At 42.4% G+C, this 19,873-nt stretch overlaps 2 protein-coding genes and 2 non-coding genes across 5 annotated transcripts in view; 3 read left to right on the top strand and 1 right to left on the bottom strand.

Annotated features, from left to right (window-relative positions):
- Positions 1-1,549: 1,549 nt before the first annotated feature.
- TRNAA-AGC (transfer RNA alanine (anticodon AGC)) lies at positions 1,550-1,622 on the top strand. Its single transcript has one exon. It is a non-coding gene; the product is annotated as a tRNA-Ala (tRNA).
- Positions 1,623-1,988: 366 nt separating this feature from the next.
- Positions 1,989-2,061, top strand: TRNAA-AGC (transfer RNA alanine (anticodon AGC)). Its single transcript has one exon. It is a non-coding gene; the product is annotated as a tRNA-Ala (tRNA).
- Positions 2,062-5,022: 2,961 nt separating this feature from the next.
- On the bottom strand, positions 5,023-15,901 carry MCM4 (minichromosome maintenance complex component 4). The gene is made up of 17 exons (XM_063168511.1): positions 15,837-15,901; positions 15,600-15,700; positions 15,301-15,459; positions 14,451-14,614; positions 14,267-14,365; positions 14,031-14,126; positions 13,847-13,942; positions 13,310-13,448; positions 12,693-12,913; positions 12,057-12,177; positions 10,388-10,647; positions 9,075-9,440; positions 8,771-8,898; positions 7,316-7,523; positions 6,209-6,437; positions 5,956-6,089; positions 5,023-5,578 (listed from the first exon to the last, which is right to left on the bottom strand). The coding sequence occupies exons 2-17, from the start codon at positions 15,667-15,669 to the stop codon at positions 5,486-5,488; spliced, it is 2,583 nt and encodes an 860-aa protein (XP_063024581.1). The 5' UTR covers positions 15,670-15,700; positions 15,837-15,901; the 3' UTR covers positions 5,023-5,485.
- A 1,057-nt stretch (positions 15,902-16,958) lies between these two features.
- Positions 16,959-19,873, top strand: part of PRKDC (protein kinase, DNA-activated, catalytic subunit) — an 83,080-nt gene continuing 80,165 nt past the window's right edge. For both annotated transcript variants that reach the window (XM_063168500.1, XM_063168490.1), the window contains exons 1-4: positions 16,959-17,100; positions 17,554-17,630; positions 17,722-17,814; positions 18,667-18,741. In XM_063168500.1, the coding sequence (XP_063024570.1) occupies positions 16,959-17,100; positions 17,554-17,630; positions 17,722-17,814; positions 18,667-18,741 (387 nt within the window). The remainder of the gene's footprint in view (positions 17,101-17,553; positions 17,631-17,721; positions 17,815-18,666; positions 18,742-19,873) is intronic.

Genomic DNA, 19,873 nt, shown 5'->3' with positions numbered 1-19,873 from the left:
GCAGAGTCATTATGAAGAAGACAGATGACCTCTCCCTGTTTTTCATCACCATGTCTCACACTGCTGCCACTGAAAAGGGCTAAAGCTTCACCCATCCAGCTCACAAGAAAATGTTTTAGAACATTTTTAGTAACAGAACGATTTAGAATGTTTTTTAGAAACAAAAAAAAGTTCATTTAATGCCCAAGTGAGGAAAGATCTCTGCACTATTTTCAATTAATAAAACATATATTTTATGTAACTCACAACATTGTTTTGTGATCATGAATTTGTTGTGAGTGCTGGTTTTCATGTAAGATGGTGTGAAAAACGTCAATGACTTATTTTTAGAATTTTAAAAGTTTACTAGTAATAAAACGGTTATAAAAATACTAATATAATTATAGTAATAATAATTTGGACAATTTGGATTAGGACAATGTGAGACAATAGAAACAAAGAGTTACGGACGTCCAGGTATCTTTTTCTGGGCAACATAAGCCCGAAAAAGGACACACATTAACAGAGCATTAATCCTTAAAAAAACCCAGTAGCTTCTTGCATATTCATACATCTCATACACGATGCATAAATTCCATTCAAATACTGGATTGTGTCTGGTCATCGTCAACTTCTTCCTCTTAATCCTGACGGCGTCTTCATGGCTGAGCGATGCAGGAAGAAGTTCATTTCTTCTGATAAGAGAGCAATAAATTCTTTTTCTCTGAAAGATTTAAGTGTCCTGTGACTGCTATCTCAGTGCGAGTCTTTTCTTTTAAAAACTATCCTACATAGCATAGTTTCTATTTTAACATTTTGTTTATAACATAAAACTATATTTAACACACTACTTAATAAAATTAATGCAGCATAACTTTCTAACACAAGCCATATAATATTCATTTTAATATTTGCGAAAAGCCAATCGTAAAATATGCATTTTTCACAATGGCAAGTAAAATGTCCTAATTTTTTAACGTGGTTGGGAGAACTTCCTCACCTATGTCTGAAAAATAGCCCAACCTCCTTAGGTTCCATTAAAAAAAAAAAATTAGGGTGTTTCAGTTTTGAAGGCTTTGTGCCCACTTACTTTCATTTAACACAGATCGCTTCAACACATCTCCTTGTCAATACTAATGGCAACTGATGTAAGTGAACTTAACCATGCTTGAGTTTTGCTTTCTAGACGGTCTCCTGAGGGGTAATCAAGGCAAATGCAGGTTTTGTATTATCCTCCAGCTGCTCCACTGTGTTTTCTGTGATGTGGTTTCTGTGAGTGTAGGAGGACAAATCCAGCGTGTGGCAGGTGGCGCTGAAAGGCTGCAGGGCAAGGGTTTGTCGTGCACGTTAGGGTGAAATGCTTTATCACATTACTCCGCCTTACCACGACAGTATTTTTGTCATCTCGGGCAAAATCAGGGGCGGCTGCAGGTCGAGCGGTATTTAAATGTTCAGAACGGTTGCCCTGGGGTTACTCCCCGCGGTGAAAAAGCAGAATGAAGGCAGAAAACGCAGGTTGCATTTGTAGCTATTGAAGTCTAAAGCGACAGGATGTCGAAGCGTGCCGTGGGGGGAATTAGCTCAAATGGAAGAGCGCTCGCTTAGCATGCGAGAGGTAGCGGGATCGATGCCCGCATTCTCCACTCTTTATTTTTTGCTCCTCGTGGGAGCACTGCTGAAATAAGGCCTGACGCGTACAACAACAAAGCGAAATGCCACCATGCACTTTCTTTCGTGTACGGGAAGAAACAAACGAGATATTTTTTATTATTACATGCACACAGCTGGAAAACATGTCTGTTCCAGTTTGCCTTATTTCTTGCTGCTTGATTTGGAAATGCTAAATGAAGTACTACAAATGTATGATTTTGGAATGGAAGTTGAACGTGTTCTTTTTTGTGAGCAGAGGGGCCAGAGCAAGAGAGAAAACCTTATGCTCTGTGTAGATCTGTGGTTTTAGCCGCTTGTAGCAGATCAGAGTTCTGTGATCCCAGCAGTAGCCTCAAGGGGGGGAATTAGCTCAAATGGTAGAGCGCTCGCTTAGCATGCGAGAGGTAGCGGGATCGATGCCCGCATTCTCCAGTGTTTTGCCAGACAGGAGTTCATCCACACTACCAAACAAAATCTGTAACTATTTCTGTAAAATGTTCGTTTTGTTTTCATTGGAGTAAAACTGACTTTTTTTTCCTTCCTCCTTTTCTTCCTCTGTCCTTACTACCTAAATCAGGCTTATATAACTGTATAGGTCAATCATCTGTTGTAACAGTTGACTTCCTGGACAGTGTAAGTTAAATTAAGCAGGAAGAGGATTCTGCAGTACATTTTCCATGCCAAATGAAAAACAACATGTCGTGGTTTAACCCCAGCCAGTCAACAAGCTCTACACAGTTGCTCACTCACTCCCCCACCAGCAGGGAGACAATTACAAGTGCAAAAGCTGGAGAGCTCAGTGGTTGAAATAAAGGCAGTTTAACAGGGAAGGCAAAAGCCATGCACACATAGCAGAACAAGGAATTAACTCACTGCTTCCCATGGGCAGGCAGGTGTCCAGCTATCCCCAGGAGAGCAGGGCCCCATCACATAATGGTTACTTGGGAAGGCAAATGATATCGCTTCAAATGTCACCCCCTTTTCTCCTCCTTCCCCCCATGTTATATACTGGGCATGTTGTTGTATGGTCTGGAATATGCCTTTGGTCAGTTGGAGTCACCTCTCCTGGCTGTCTCCCCTCTACCTCCCATGCCAGCATGGAAATATGAGAAGCAGAAAAGGCCTTGGCTCTGTACAAGCCCTGCTCAGCAATAACAAATGCATCTCTTTATTATCAATGCTGTGTTCAGCACAAATTTAAAATACATCCCCACAACAGCCACTGTAAAGAAAATTAACTGTACAGTACCCAAAAGCAGCCCACAATGGATGAACAGTGGTTAGAGACCTGAATCAATGTATCTTGATCCCACAGCAGAAATAGTTTCGGAATGCTCGTTCTTCCCCAGCTGTCTGTTGTGATCCCTCCCCAGATTTGTGGGATCTTCTTTCTTGAATGATCTTTATGAAGCTGTAGTATGAGCTGCATCAGTCAAGTTTACAGCTAAAAGGTGTCACCGCATTCCTCCCAAGTCTGTGTCCTGGAAAGCACACTACAGCATCCATGCATTTTAGCTATGGCCTGTGTGGAGGCTGTAATTGAGCTTCTCAGACTTCTCTCCATTTTGCAGAGATGCCTTCAAGAGGCTGATCCCTCTCCCATACCTGAAAGCACACTTGTGTTAGAGCTTCAGAGATAACACTGACCATCTGATTCACTGACTTCCCCCAACTTCTTATTAATTTCTTCTGGTCTTTCTCCAGACACTCTGTGTTTCACTATGCTGCACTTTCCCCTGACCCTTCCAAGAGCTGCACAGCAAGTGCGGCTTTTTAGATCTCAGTCACCAGTTACACTACATTTGTCTTGAATGTTAACTGAGCACCTCACAGCATGCAAAAAGGCCTAATTTCCTCACATCTTCAGTCTGTTCATGGATGAAGAAGAAAATGTGTGTGCAATTAGCAAAATTTATTATTCCATTTCTGTTGGAGAATTTTGCTCAGAAATGGCTTATAGAGTTTTGTTCAGACATGCCATAATCATATACAGCTGATGGAAAAGTAAAAGGCAGCTGTGAGGAGCAAATTCTCAAAGCCTGTTTCTGTAAACAACAAAAGTTCTCAGGCACGTTTATGTAAACAGCAGAAGTTCTCAGGTTGTTTTTTACTAACAAGTAAATATCCTGTCCTTGGCTGTTTTGGGAACAGACATGGAGGTTTTGAGAACCATTCATATCAGGGTGAGAACACAAATCTTGGTTTCAATAACAAACCACAGGTATTGAAAACAAAAGGAGGGATCAATGTTTTATCTGTAGCCTATGATGAGCTTGGGTTTTGCAATATGTATGAGCTTAATTAACACTGTTATAAAAAGTGCCTGATCAATAAATCGGAGTTCGATGCAGATCAAAGGATGGGTTGTCTCCCTTCGCTTTCTACACATTTCTTTGTGTGTCTCTGGAGTAAAAAACTTCAAATGCTGAGGCCTACCTGAAAATTCATAGCATACCCAAATGTGGCTACTTTCAGTATGATCAGTAGATAGAAGATGCCTAGAATGGTCACACTAAATCCCATTGTTCTGAGAAGTCTAGGGCAACCTTATGGCTGCTGTGTAGGCACTTATTTTCAGAAGTTTTTCTCAGTTCACAATGTGTTGCCGCTGGGTTCTTCTCCCCATAGCATGCTGTGGTAAACCCGCTTAATAAAAATCTATTTCTGATGGTGATCTTTGATAGGTAGTTTTTTATTTCATCAACTGTAAGCAGTGTGGACAATGTAGACATTTGTCTCAGGAATGTCTAATGATTGGAGAAAGACCTATCATTCTTTTGGGATGAACACAGTATAATCCAAGATCACTTCAAGTAAGTAAACAGATGGATTATTCTTTTTCCCTCTTCATGAAGTGAAGGCAGAGTACAGTTTGGAATATTTTTCAGCAACATCCAACTTCAAGTTTGGCTGAAACAGTTATGCAAGGATTCTAACCTGCTCATTGCACTTAAATAAAAAAGAAGACATAAAGCAATCATGCTGCTTTGTACAGCTGAGGAAGGTTGACATAGCCTCATATTTTTCTATTAAAAAACCACCCATACCATGCTCTTGGGAATATTATTGTAAACAAGCTACAAGACCTTCTTCTTTCAGGACTGATTATATGTCATTACACCAAAGATGGATAGTCTTAATTAGTCAGATCTAAAACTGAAGTAAAGAAACCACTCATACTTAAAATTGAAGTAAAGAAATGTCATTTCAAGTAGAATCTATCTTTTTTACCTTGGGGATACTTCCACAGTACACTCAGCTCAAACAAAAAAATCCCCAAAAAGCAGAGCGCCTTTCATGCTCTCAGAAAGAACTTCCAAAAAATTGCAGAATTCCAGATGGAAAATCAGCACAGGATATGCTGACTTGTACTTGAAATGAACACAAGAGTCCTTTTTAAGTCAAATAATTTTATTTCAGCTTACTGCAATACTAACAGTAAAAATTGCAATTACTAAAAAGTCATTTGAGTTTTTACAATTCAAATGGAAATACAGGCAGTATTGTTACTGTGCTCTAAAAAACATCATAAAAACACAAAGCCCTTGCCATATTATTGATTACATTTAGCTAAAATGTAAATAGTATTGTTGACATGAGAATTTCCAGAAAATCTTGACAGTGATAATGACAGTGATGCCACTTAATCATGACTACCCTCCCTTGTCCTAGCAAATGATAGCCCAAGCTGTGAAAATCCTGCAGTGGCAATACAGTAAGGCAAAGAGGAGCCATGGCACTTGGCTGGCAGGGAAAGGCTATGATAGTCCCAAATCTCAAAGACCTTGCAGGCTGACACTATCTTGAGTAAGGTGAAGTACAAGTCGTGACAGCAGGCTCTCAAGCACAGGGTAACTCACAGCAGCCTCACTGTCTTTCCAGTCACAGTCAGGAAGTCTTCATCAGCCAAGGCACGAAGTGCTTCTTCAAACATTTCCTTTGTGACAGCCTTAAAGAAAAGGAACAGATCAAACTAAGATGGGGAAAATACTTCAAACATAGTAAAAATGCTATACTTTCTATAAACTTGCTAATATTTTTATTTGAAGTTTTCATTCTATGTGAGAATTGAAGCCTGGCCCGGAACCCTAAAGCTGAGTTTGCTAATTCCAGAAGCCAGAATAAACTAAGGTACAGCAAATTCAACTCATTTGTCTGCAAATGAACTGGCTTTTTAGTCATACTAACAAATAATTTGTGTTTCCATTTCCTTCCATAATTTGAGAATTATATTATTTCTAATGTGATTTGAGAACGAGAATGTTCATTTGGAAAAAAATGCTTTTAAACATTAATGGAAATGTAAAAACAAAGCAGGAAACTTACTATATCAGACTGTGCTCGGAGATCATCCAAAAGCTGCTGGTACTTCAAAGATGGTGCTTTACCCTTGGATTGGATGAGCTTCCTTAAGGCTTGAGCCAATTCCTCTTTCCGCTTACGAGCTGTTGCGCTCATTCCTGGGAAAAGCAAACAAAACACCTTTTAGCAATCAGCTAAGGAGGAGAGGTTAAGTTACATTTCAAAAACCACAAAAATCCCAACAGCGTCCCTGCTTTAACGCTACGGAAGCACAAACCTGTGGTGAGAATGGATATGTCCACAATGCCGGTCTTTGGGTCCGTAGCAGATTGCTTCAGCGCTTCCCGGTGGAGGCGTTTCGCTTCCTCCACGTCGACAGTCTCCACCTTGTCGGAGAAGCGCACCTTGGCGTGCGCCTCGGCCAGCCGGATCAGGGACTCCAGCTGCCGCGGGTACGCCGACACCATTCCCCTGCCGCTGCCGATCTTCCTCATGTCCACGTACGCCTGCGAGGGACACAGGTTACATCGTCCACTGCCTCTTAATTCCTCTTCGCTCCCCTGCATCCCCCACCTCTTACTTCAGAATGTGAGCAATTCTGGCAAGCCTTTCCAAATACTCTATTTCTGCTCACACACCTCCACAGTTCATCTGCAGTGATGAATAACCACATCAAATAATTTCTTTTCCATTATAAAACAATTAAACCATGGTAATTAATCATGTTTTGAATCACTTTAGAATTCTGGATTAGTGTTATGTGGAAGGGGCTAACAGGAGGCATGTTAGCTAAAGGAGCGAGAAGAAGTTGAGAAGCAAGAAGAAGCTGATAAGGAGCTCTCTCCAAGGCTGTCACCAAGGAGACCAAGAGAAGTGAGGAAGTGAAGAAAGATAAGAAGAGAACTTTGCAGCTGGATGAAGTATGTTTAGAAAGTTAGTTGAAGTCACTGTAACTTTTCACCAATAGTGTTATGTTGATTTATTGTGGCCAATACTTAGGGTAGAAGAAGCATTAACAACTGTTAAGTGTATAAAAGGTCAGCCATGTTCAATAATAAAGAGTTGCCATCTGAGACTGCTTGTGGTCTCTGCTTTGTGTCGTGACTCGACAGAGACATCATTATATAGCAGTACTCGTGTCTGTGATGACACATTTTGCTTTTGTAGACTTTAATGTGTTTTAGGTGATGGAACCCAACCAACATATCTGAAAGCTAAACATTAGAATGCAGAATGACTCATCTGATTCCTCTCTCCATTAAAGACCTTTTTTTAAAAGGATCTTACAGAAGGTTGTTATGTAGATAGAGTGTGTACAAGGGAATCTCACCACTTCTGACAAGTCAGTAAACACTCTGATCATTCTAAGCAGCAATTCCTTTACCTCAATAAGGGCTTGGCCTGCTTCTTCACCTAATCTGGGATTTACATAGCTGCGAGCATATGCAATGTAATCCCTCAATACTGCCATATCCATGTATTCCTCCTCCATCTTTTCTTCAGTTTGGTAGTACAGTGAAACCAAATGGCGAGCAAGGCGTCTGTCATAAGCTTCATCACGGGGATCCAACATCAAAAAGATCAAGTCAAATCTGAATGGGATAACATCCAGTATTAGTGTGTATACTTCCTTGTCATTTAAGTACTTGGGTTACAAAGATTTGACATACTAAGTACAGGTAAGAGTTACCAGACTTAATTCCTACTCTCAGTAGAAATTGCTTTCTCACAGCAGAAAAAAAACTTTTCTAGAATTCTCACGGTACAGAACAACACAATGAATTTGCTTACACCCTATAGACTTGAAATTTTGAAAGCAGAGTACATTCTGCAAAATTCAGAGTCCGTGTTCAAGGCTGACATATTTTGTTTCCTTAAAAAATCCACACCCCACACCCCCCAAAAAGAAAGTTGCAACTGCCACAAACAAAAAATCCCACACACATCACAAATGCATGGAACTTGCTGCTAAAGATACTGCCCTGAAAATACAACTGCAAAAAAATGCAACTAAATAAAATTACAATTCAAAAAGCACTTGCAGTTTAATCCTGAATAAAATGGTTTATAATTTTACAAACAATATATTCAATTAGTCTCAACTATAAGCAGACACGGATAATGCATTTTTAGCCAGCCAATAATTTCTTTTTCTAGGGTTAAATCCAATAAATTGTGGAATTGAGATGCTGCTCAAGCCTAGCAGTTCTTAATTGAAATTGAAGCCATAAGTGTTCTCAGGATATCCAGTATAGCATGAGTGTACTTCAAATTTCCAGTTACTGTGGAAATTCTTAAAAAGATGCAACTCCAGCATGTAGTTTAATTTCCTGTCAGCAAGCACTAAATGTGGCTCTAACAACTATTGCCCAAATGACTGACCAGCACTGCTACCTCCTCAGATGAATTTTACAAAACAGCAAGAAGCAGGCACAGATCTTAGGACTCTACCACCTCTGCTGCCAAGTTCCTGATCATCAGAGTTTCACTTCGAAATCTTTATGGCACTAAGAAAAGCATCCTGAATTTTTGTTAAAGTTATCAATACTCTTAAGTTTCAGAGCAGTTCTTTTCTAGGAGATGATTATGAAACAACATGGAATTAAATAACAGATCCTACAGATCTTATCACACCTGCTCTTCAAGGTCAACATGTAAATACTAAAAGGCACTCCTGTGCTCACATAGATATTGTAAGGATGGCATATAAAGTATGTGCTGTAAAAGTTTTCCATTAGGTTGTGAACAGCACAGTAGTCCTGTTATATTCTATGTAATGATTTTCAGAAGAGGAAGTGTAACATTCCCTAAAAATTATACATGCAGTGCAGTTCAGTACCTTGACAGCAGCGTATGAGGAAGCTGAATGTTTTCAATAGTCGTCTTTTTTGGGTTCCACTGTGATTCTATAGGATTAGCTGCTGCTAGGATAGATGTACGAGCATTCAATTGGCAAATAATTCCAGCCTGTCAAAAGGAAAAACATTTCTGAAACCAGCTGCAGCTGTGCCACCAAAACCTCCCTCCAATTCCATGAGATCACCAATGTTATTAGGTGGATTCTGTGGTCAAAAACTGCATTGTGAAAGCCTCTGAGTAAAGCAAAAGCAAAATCCCCTAGGAATAACTTCAGTTTAATTTACCTTTGCAATGGAGAGCGTCTGTTGTTCCATTACTTCATGTAGAACTGACCTTGTGCTTTCATTCATTTTATCAAACTCATCAATGCAGCAAATGCCATTGTCACTGAGTACTAGAGCTCCTGTCTGAAGAACCAGCTGCCGTGTTTCTGGATCCTTCATCACGTATGCAGTAAGACCAACTGCACTTGAGCCTTTGCCAGAAGTATACTGGCCTCGAGGAACCAGGTTGTACACATACTGGAGCAGCTGGGATTTGCTAGTACCAGGATCACCACAGAGAAGAATGTTGATCTCTGCACGAAAATTCCCTCTTCCTGTGTGAGTAAAATCCTTTCTTGATCCGCCAAATAGCTGAAGCAGAATACCCTATAAAAATGAAATTATCAATTGTATAGATGTAACAGAGCAAATACAACTGTTCAGCTGAAACATACAAAAAAACAAACACTGCTAAAATTAACACAACTCAATGCATCTGCATGGTTCCAAGCGTTAAAGACAGAAATTTTGTATGTTGCTGTAACCAGATTTTGGTTGGAACCTGAAGAATCCCTTTGATGAAGGGTCCTTAGTTTTCCTCAACTCTACCCCCTAGACTTGATGTGCCTTTATTAGCATGTTGAGAAGGTAACAACAAAAGGAACTGTCATTACTGTGTTCCCATTTCACAAATAAATCATTGTATGGTTTTGAATTATACTTTCAGGAACTTGTGAACAATAATAATGTATAACTCTATTAAAAAAAACTCCAAGGAATATACTTGGAAGAGGAGTGTTTGTTGTCTAGCAGTAACTTGAGACCTCCTACTGATTGCAGTTTTCACAATGTTCTAGTACCTCAGTTGACACTTCATTGGAACAGTCCCTTCTTGGATACATCCAAGTAAATGTTTTGATACTCCATAATTCAGAGTCAACCATATGTCATTTTGAAGCCACTCTTCCCTTGTGGATGCCTCTTCTCAGCAAGCACAGTTAGTTACTGTTACAGGTACTTACTTTCCTTTAATAATCAGTAATCTGAATTTCCAAGAAATGTCCAAGATACATCCTGCAATTAAGTTTTCCCAGTTCTGCTGCCTTCCTACATTTTCAATTAGCTTCCTGTAATTAACATTCCTTAATAGCTTGAAAAGAATTATGATACACTTACAACCAACTCCACCCTGACAAGACCATGACATTTTAAGACTGCTGAAGATAACAGCTTTTTACATTTTTAAGTTTCAAGATACATTAACAAAAAACAGTAACTACAAATACAAACACATAAAAGTACACGTCTTGCAAGAGAAATAAAGAACTTTTCACCTTTTTGATATCTTCATGCTCATAGATACTTGGAGCCAGAGCTAAAGCAAGCCTCTCATAGATGTCTGCTTTTTTAGAAAGCTCTTTGAGCAATTCCACACGTTCCTCTGTAAACCTCTTTTGCTCAGTTTCCTCATCAACACCGTGCAGGCGTTTGGAGTCTGTCTTACGGTAGTGTATGACATCAATGTGGGTCCTGTACACGGATTTCACGCTGCTGACACGGGGATTAACTCGGATGGGGACTGCCCTGTAAATGCCTAAATACAAATTTCCATCACAGCATTAGATATGGAGAAACACACTTATTCCAAACCCTAAAAATTTTACAAGTTCCCAGGAAAAGTAAAGCTTTTCTGAACAGCCTAAGTACTCTGTCACCTAATTTCTCACTGTAAGTCATGTAGAAGCCATATTTAAGTCACCCAGACCCATTTTTGCAGATGGACATACATGTTTTACATTTGCACCAAAAGTGTTCTCAACAATAAAAGCGTTTTTTAAAAACAACTAAGGTTTGATGCCTTTGAAATTCCCACTCCAGTCAGCCTTTCCGCCTCTTTTTAAGTGCCAAGTTTAGTGACAGCTTTCTATTGAATTTCAAACAGCTTGGGTTTTTTTTACAGCAGTTGTTTTTAAGCTAAGCAGTTTATAATATGTTGCTGCAGTATCACAAGACTTACTCTACATTATCACTCTCCTGATTGCAGACACTATTTAAGATACTGTATTTAAGAGTCTCTTCTTCAGCTACAGCTTCAGAATAAAGGAATCAAGGTCAGACAGCCTGGGGATGTCTAGCCCAATCGTGGAGTCAAAGTGGAGTCAGCTGGAGCCCACTGCTTGCCAAAGGCTGTGTCCTATCAGGTTTTGAGTATCTCTAAGGACAAAGACTCCACACAGCCTTGCCCGTCAACCTGTGATGAGGCTCGACCACACAAACAGTAAAAAAGTTCTTATTTTTAACCAGAATTGCCTGTATTTCAGCTTGTGCCCTCTGTGTGCCACTGGGCATCAGTAAGAAGAAATTGGCTTTGTCTTCTTGACACGACCACCCCTTCACCCACACCTAACCAGGTGTTTCTAAACATGCTGCTAAGATTCCCCCAAGCCTTCTATTCTCCAGGCTAAGCAGTCACAGCTTTCTCACCCTTTCCATGCATGACCAAGGCTTCTGTTATCGTCATAGCCCTTTGCTGAATTCACTCCTGTATGTTCGTGTTTCCCTCGCCCTGTGAGACCCCACAACTGGACCCAGTACTCCCTCAACCTGCTGGGAACACTCCTAATACAGCCCAGGAGAGTGCTGGCACCACAGCCGTGGTCCATCAAGCACTGCTTCCTTCCAGTTTTGTTTTTGTCTGCAAGTTTGCTGAGGGTGTAGAACACTGTCCCAGGATTATTGGTTCCATCACCTTTCCCAGGGCTCAAGATGAAGCTGACTGGTCTGCAGTTCCCCAGGTCTCCTCCTCACTGTAGGGAGAGCCATTGGCTTTTTTTTCTAGAAATTTAGCCAGTCATTGTGACTTTTCAAAGATAACTAAGTGGCTTTACAAAGGAAGAGTCCAGTTAAGATCAATGAAAAAGAAAAATAGAAATACTAGAATGAAAAAATAAAAAAATAATATAATAATAAAACAAAATTTAAAAATAGAAAACCAAATTTTACCTGTGACATTAACTCTGTCACCTGGCTGAACTTTATCAACAAGGTCATTGTGAGCAAAGAGTGCCACTGTATGTGGCGTCTGTCCAGCTGGCATATCTTCAGGAGACTCCTGCAGTTTGATCTAGCAAAAACACCATTTAAGTTTCAGTTTTAAAAAAGCAGAGCTTTTCCACTGAGCATACAACAGGATTTTGTATTAACACAGTCTTTAGCATCAATTAAAATAAGGAACATTGCTTAAGAACAAAATATCCCCACCAAAACAACAAAACTGATTACTGATTACAAGAAATCTCATTATGAAAATTAGAATTCTGGTATTGCTACTGCCATGGATAAAATGCTGCTACAAACAAGGTTCCCCTAGTCTAGACAGAAGGGGACATACTGTATATAAAAGGGCTGCCATACAGAAGCATTAAGAGATGTACATCCTTAATTTCATCCTCCTAATACATTTCTTCTCCAAAGTAGACTGTTTCACTAAGTTTCACCCATTTCCATGTTCCAAAACACTTTTTCTTTTCAAAGCATTCAATCTCGACAAACGTAACTCATGCTGTTGATGATTTTAGGAGGGTGGGGGAGCAAAAACTAGCAATTCTTTCATTTTAGCCACTACCTAAGCCAACGCACCATCTGTTTGTCAGAGAACATGGATCTGTTGTGGATCAGCGCCATGCTGTGCGTTGTGTTACAGTTCTTGCACACCGATGGTTCAGCAATCCTGCCGCGGTCAATTTCCACTCTGGTGGTGAAAGCGCAAACCTGGCACCTAAAGAATGCTTCCTGCATCTCAGGAATTAACTGGGAGCTTCTGATGACCATGCCACTGATGGTGATGAGTTGATCAATGTCTACAAAAATACAGGGATTCATGTCATGACCTCACACTCTTAAAATTTAAGTAACCTTCAAAATTTCACCTTACAACAGTTTTTAGGAAGAAGGTAGACAGACAGGTTACTACTATGTTGTTCAAGCAAAAAGAATCATAAATGCACAATACAAAAGAAAGAATCCTTTGCACTTCCAGAACTAAGAACACAAGTAGTTGATTATAGGAATATTTCCTTTATGGATAAGATTATTTTTCATTTGGGCTTTAAAGCATGTTCTCCTGAAACAGACATGAATGGAAGATACTGGTCTGGATGGACCACAAGTACAGTTTTATATAGTCTTATGTTAGTATTCACTAAGTTTATGGAAAGATTAAGATTCTTTTCTAACATGGTAAGCAAAAAATTTACCTTCAGGGTTTAGATTTCTCATATTCCTGGTCTTCAGTGCATTATATGGCCTTACTTGAATTTGATGCTCTAGTATTGAATCAGGGTAACGATCAAAAAAGATCTCATTGGCAGCCATGTCAAATGTTGGGATAACTTCCTGTATTAGAAAGAGCTTACATGTTAAATCACATAATGAAGTAATTATGCATAAAGCATTCTATGTGCTGATCACCCAGTAATGACTAAAAGTTACAGCAGCTAAACATTTTCCTACATAACACAAAACCTGCTGTTTGTATCATATTTATTTATTCATTCACTTGAGTGTTGCAAGGGTTGGAAGCACACAACTCTGGACATTGCAGTTCACCAGCTAACTTTACATGCATGAGGTACTCACTGTTTCTATGATCATCTGCTATGAAACAAGATATCTTATATTCATGAAAAAAAGTACCGGACACACAGAGTATGCCCTGCTTTTAAACCAGAATTTTAAAACCCAGAAATATGAATGAATCACATGAAAGCCAGAAAACAAGTGCAGTATTTCACCTGAGGATAGCAGATCAGTTGCCTGTAGAGATTTTCATCAAATGATCTTAGATGGTCACAATTTACATTCAGGAATGGTTCCCCAACCACATTAATCTGCAAGGGAGTTAGGAAATCTTTAGCTCAATGGCACGCAAGACTGAAAAAAGAAAATCTGAATAACAAATTACTGCATTATAAGTACCTCTTGAAGTCGTTGCATATAGCGTGGCTCATTAAGATCCAGGCCAATGTCTTCATCCTCTTTATCCAGTGGATCAATAAAGCGCTGGAGAAATCTCTGATGTCAGAGGCAGAAGAAAGACAGGAAAAATTAGCAGAATTTAGCAGTACAAACACCTCCTTTGTACCAGATTCAACTAATATTTGTTTAAATCAAACTAGCTTTCCATTTAAAAAAGAGGAAGAAACAAAACCCACCTGGAATTTTTCTTTGCACGAGGCCACATTAACATCTGTTCCCCAAATAACAAGCTTTTGTCCAAGAGATTGCTCGGTTGCTACCGTATCCTCAGCCAGCTGCATGGAAACAAATTAAGCATATACAGATATTTATATGTTCAAAAAGAAGTTGTGAGATGCAAGAGGTAAGAGATCCACCTACCCCATCCGAGTGTAGATCCACTTGTCTGGCTTTCCGGACAGAGCCGAGATCCGGCCTCTGCCTGACTGGAGTTCCTCGGGCACCGCTGCGTGGGGTACCCTCCACCCTGGAGCTGGGTGTGCCGTACGTCAGAGGTGAACTGATGTCAAAGTCAAGAGGAATGGCTACAAAAGGAAGGGGTTGTAATGATTATTGAGACATTTTACATCTAGAGCAGACTAAAATTCAGCCTCTGCATTTGTCTCATTGGTCGTTCAACTCTGTCATAAAATGAGTAGCATCAGACAAGCCCAGTGTTTTGTCAAAACACACAACAAAGGTGTTGCCAGTCTCTCTAGAACTTTTCTTTGTATTAACAGCTCTTCTCAAAGATACCAAGTTCAAATAAAACTTTACATCAGTACTGATTTTAAAACTACCCTGGAATTCAAGCATGAAAACATACAGAATCGTAGATGAAACACTTTCCTTAGTATTTTGGGGGTGGTAGAGCTAGTGACACAATTAACAGTTACTGGAATTAAAAACAAACCTATATATAAAAGCAAGAAATGGCTTTCTATGGCAAGCACCTAGTTCCTTCTGTGCTAGCAGTTTTATTATTCTTTCTATAAATAAAATTTCAAAACTAATGTATATTCCCTGATACGTATTTCCATGCTAACTGGAAGCTACGATAGAGATCTGCACCCCAGACACTGACTGCACTCCTGCAGAGTCCACTACACTAAATTCAAAGGAGTATAACGCTCATGTTTTCGCCGAGTGTTTTCCAGCCGGATCTGGCCCAGCGCTGTGTAGGCGGTCCCCGGGCCCCGCACAGGCACGGAGCCGGCCCAGCCCCGCGTACCGGAGTGCCGGAACTGCGGCGGGCTGGAGAACAGCGCGTCGGCGGCGCCGGGGCTCTGCGCGTCGGCGGGCGGGGACGTGGGCATGGGCTGCAGGTCCCCGGTGGAGGTGGAGTCGTCTGTGCGCCGCTTCTGGGAAGGAGGAGAGCGAGCATCTTGTGCTGCAAGAGACACGGGGGACCCGGAGTTACAACAGCCAGGCCGCCGCGGGGACCGGCGGGCGGACCGAGGCGGGGGATGGGAGAGCGCTCCCGGGGAAAGGGAGCCCACCCCGCCGGCCCCGTCCCAACGCAGCACTTACGAGTCGGGGGGTTGCTGCCCCGGCCGCGCTTGCTCCGTCGGCGGCTGGGAGTGGAGGCTGGCGACGACATGGCGCTGCTGCGGCTCCAGCTGCGGTCCTACCTGGGGGCAGGGGGTCGGAGAGAAGAATGAGCGCGGCGGGCGCTGCGCCACCGGCCCAGCCCCGACCGGCGGGTTCAGGTTCCCGTCCCCTTGCTGCCCTCGGCAGCCGCGACCCCCGCCGGCCGCCCCCACCCACCTGCACAGCCCCACAGACACCGCCACACTCCGCGCCAAAGCCAGCGGCGCGCGCGCGCTCTCCCGGGCTTTCTGGCCAATGGCGAGGCGCGATCGCAACGGGAGCGCCCAACGAAGGCAGAAAGGGGGGATGCGGAACAGAGAGGGAAAGGAGGAAGGAGATAAAACCTCTGGATCCCCGAAGTGAGGGTCGCGCCCCGCTCGACCTGCTACACTAGAGGAAGAATTATAGTGCAGGTTACTACTTGTGATACAGACAGAGGCTGCCGCCAGTAATGGATCATCGCCTCCCCCCCCCCGCAACCTAGCGTGGAGCTGCCCGCACCTTACCGAATTTCGCGGCAAAACCAGGGCTGTAGGCGGGCGTGGGGAGGTTGGAGCAGCCCATTGGCAGAGGAGGGGGGGAACGCTGCTGTTTCCAGCATTACTGTCCCGTTCTGGGCTCCTTGAGACAACAGAGACCTGGAGCTCCTGGAGCGGGTCCAGCGAAAGGCAATAAAGATGATTAAGGGACTAGAGCATCTCTCTGATGAGGAAAGGCTTGAGGGAGCCGGGCCTGTACAGTCTCGAGAAGTGACGGCTGAGAGGGGACCTCGTCAATGTCTATCATATCTATGGCAGTGGTGCCAAGAGGATGGGGCCAGGCTCTTATCGGGGGTCCCAAGCAATAGGACAAGAGGCAATGGGCAGAAACTGATGCACAGGAAGTTCCACCTACATGTGACGAACAACTTTTTAGTGTGCAGTGACCGAGCACTGGAACAGTTTGCCCAGAGCGGGTGTGGAATCTCTTACTGGAGATACTGGAGCACAGTCTGGATGTAACCCTGTTCCGTGTGCCCGCTAGAGCAGGGAGGCTGGAGCAGATGGCCCATTGTGGTCCCTTCCAACCTAAACCACTCTGTCATTCTGTGTGTGCGTGTCCTGAGCCCATCCTGAGACGAGAGACACAAAAGCGCCCGAAAGGCTCTCCCCTGCCGCCAGCCCTTATTCGGCCGGGAATGACCTGGCGGAGCGCTTCTCCTGCCCTGGCTCCGCAGCCCGCGCCCCCGGCCGGCGTTGGGAGCGGCGGGAGGCGGGCCCTTCGCGCCGCTTCCTCGCTTTGCTCCGGGGCCTGGGCGGCATGGCTGGGGTGCAGCAGTGCCTGCTTCAGCTGCACCGCTGCCTGCAGCCCGGCGATGCGGGCGGCAGCGCCCTGCACGGATACAGCCTGCTCCGCAGCCTGGCCGAGACCTGCGTGGCCAGCCTGGGCAGCGGCGAGCAGGGTGCGGGCCGGGCCCGGCGCGGGGAGCGAGCGGGGCCCGGGGAGGGCTCGGTGGCGGCGGGACACACGGCCCGGGTCGGGGCTTCTGCCCGGCGGCTCCCTCCGTGCTGCGCTGCCGCTCTGTCACCGGGCATTCCCAGGGAGGGAGGGAGGGAGGGAGGGGGTCTCTTGCCGCAGATAACCACATAACCATTCACCGGGGTAAAAGCGCTTGGGTGCGGGCCCCTCTGTGCTGAGCTGCCCCTCGGCCCTGAGCAGCGCCAGGCTCCGGTGCGAGGACACAGGCCCGGGCCCCGAGGCCATGGGGGAGGTCAGCTGCACCCACACTTTGTTGTGGTGTTTCTGGGGACAAGCGTCACTCGTGCCCAAGGTGTCAGGTCACGTTTTGCACCGGGGGATGGGCTGGGTGGTGAGCGTGAAGCCAACCACCCGATGGTTCCGTGCCTCCCTGCAGCGCTGCACCTGTCCCTGGTGTTTTCCCAGGAGCATGGCTTACTCGTCTTTATCCACAGATCACTCAGCATGGAGGAGGTAAGTTGGCAAACTTTAAATTAGTGTTTCGGTAATGCTATATGAGCAACATGTTGGCACATTTCAAAAATTATTTTTCTTAACTTTTCAGTTTCGAGATTGCAGGGAAGAAGCGTTGAAGTTTCTTTGTGTCTTTATGGAAAAAGTTGGTGACAAAATTCATCCTTATGCCTGTAATATTAAGGTAGGTAAATGAAAATTACTTCCTAGAAGTGTTTTTGCTGGATAGTTTAAACTAGTCTGGTGGCTGTCATGTCATAACATTCCTAGCTGTACTTCACCCCTCCCAGTCAGCCTTGCCCAACTCTAGTGTTCTTGTTAGAGCTGAAATAATTAAATTTTTTTTTTACATAAACTGTAATTCATACCACAGAGCAGTGTGGAATTGTTTGTCCAGCTGTAGACTTAATTTTATTAACTTTTCCTTATAGAACACAGTAGGTATTGGTTCTGAAAATAAGTTATTTTCATTGGAAAATAGTAGTTGTAGCTTCTAATTTATACAAACTAAAGTTGGCATTTAAGTGTAAAATTTTAAATGTTGCTCTAGGGTTAGTTTTAATTACCATTTTTAAAAAAAATTAATGTGAGAAATCGTTACTTTTGCAATATATAGAGAAATTTGTGGTATCTGCAGTACCTGAGGTTCCTGGAGTATGAGTGGCTGAACATCTGTGCTGCATAACATTTCTATGCACATTTCTTTGCATAGAAGTGCTTGACTGCACCACTGAAATTTCTGGTCATAAATTAATAGCTACTTATTCTAAGGAGTGATAGTACTGAGGTAGAAAATTTGTCCTGTGCAAATTTTACTGCAGAAACTGCAATTTCTTGGCTTGAGTTGGGGTTTGTTATTATGTCAGACAGTGCTGCAGTATTGTCAGTGAAGCCACTTTCAGGACTAGGTATTATTTTAGTCTTTTTTAAAAAACTGAAGCTTGCAAAAACAGATACTTTAAAGAGGTAGAAGAATATGATGTCTTTGAATTGCCATCTTTACTTAAAAGTATTGTTATCCTTATTTTCTTTGTAGCAAACTTGTCTTAGTGTCTATACCAAAGAGAGAGCGGCAAAATGTAAAGTCTCAGCACTGGAACTTCTGATTAAGGTAAAATGCATTTTATAAATCTCTCTTGTTTCTAGAAAAGAAGTAGTGAATCTGTTGTATTACTATAGTTACACTATATCATGCAGAAAATCTGTATCACAGAGTTGCAGATTAAGCTGAGTTGGAAGGGATCCACAAGGATCATTGAGTCCAACTCTGGTCCTGCACTGCATGGCACCATCCCCAAAAGTAACACCACGCGCCTGAGAGCATTGTCCAAACATTTCCAGAGCTGTTGTCAGGTGTGGTGCTGTGACCACTTCCCTGGGGAGCCTCTTCCAGTGCCCAGCAACCCTTTGGGTGGAGAACTATTTTCTGATATCCAACTTAAACTTCCCTTGTCACAGCTTCAGGCCATTCCCTTGGGTGCTGTCATGCTCACCAAAGAGAAGAGATCAGTGTCTGCCCTTCCTCTTCCTTTTGCTAGGAAGTTGTAGTGTGACATAGCAAGAGAAGAGAGATAGCTAGTATTTAGATGTTAAAAAAAAATGTTTTAACAAGAGATTGTCTTCAGTATTCTCTAGCAGGTTGCTTAGATGTGGGCATGTCATTCCTTCATTTGTTAGAGCAAAACACAGTTGTTTTAGGGGACAGTTGTAGATCTCTCAGTTTGTTAGGGTTATTTAAGGAGAAATTTTGCTGTTCAATTGCATTCTTGCTTTAAAATACTATGTATTATATATGCTATTGCAGTATAAGATAAAGTATTTGGAAAGTGTGGAGGAGCAGGAGTTTTTTTCCAGAAATTTAGTTGCTATGTGAGACAGTAGTTCCTTTGAATGCATTTAGACCCTTCTTTTGTAAATGCTTTTGTGCCTACTTAGGTTTGTTTATTAGAAACAAAACTACTGCAGACTTGCTCAGCCTGTGCTCTAGTGGAGTTTATATGTACATATGTATAAATTATACTGTGTATAAGTTTCATGTAGATCATGATGTATACATATGTAATATGTATACTATAAATTAAAAGTTGTAAATTTTGTATTTATGCATCTATAGGAAGGTAGTTTTTAGTTAAAGTAGATTGCCATTACTCTTCTTGGGACAAATTACCTTAGAACTCTTTCATTGAATAGCATAGTTGCTTACTTGAAGCTGAACTTACATGTATGAACTGTGTTTTTATTTA

The sequence above is a fragment of the Melospiza melodia genome, chromosome 1 (genome assembly GCF_035770615.1).
Source record: "Melospiza melodia melodia isolate bMelMel2 chromosome 1, bMelMel2.pri, whole genome shotgun sequence".
Classification (NCBI taxonomy): domain Eukaryota; kingdom Metazoa; phylum Chordata; class Aves; order Passeriformes; family Passerellidae; genus Melospiza; species Melospiza melodia.
This window is presented reverse-complemented; position numbering and strand designations above follow the sequence as displayed.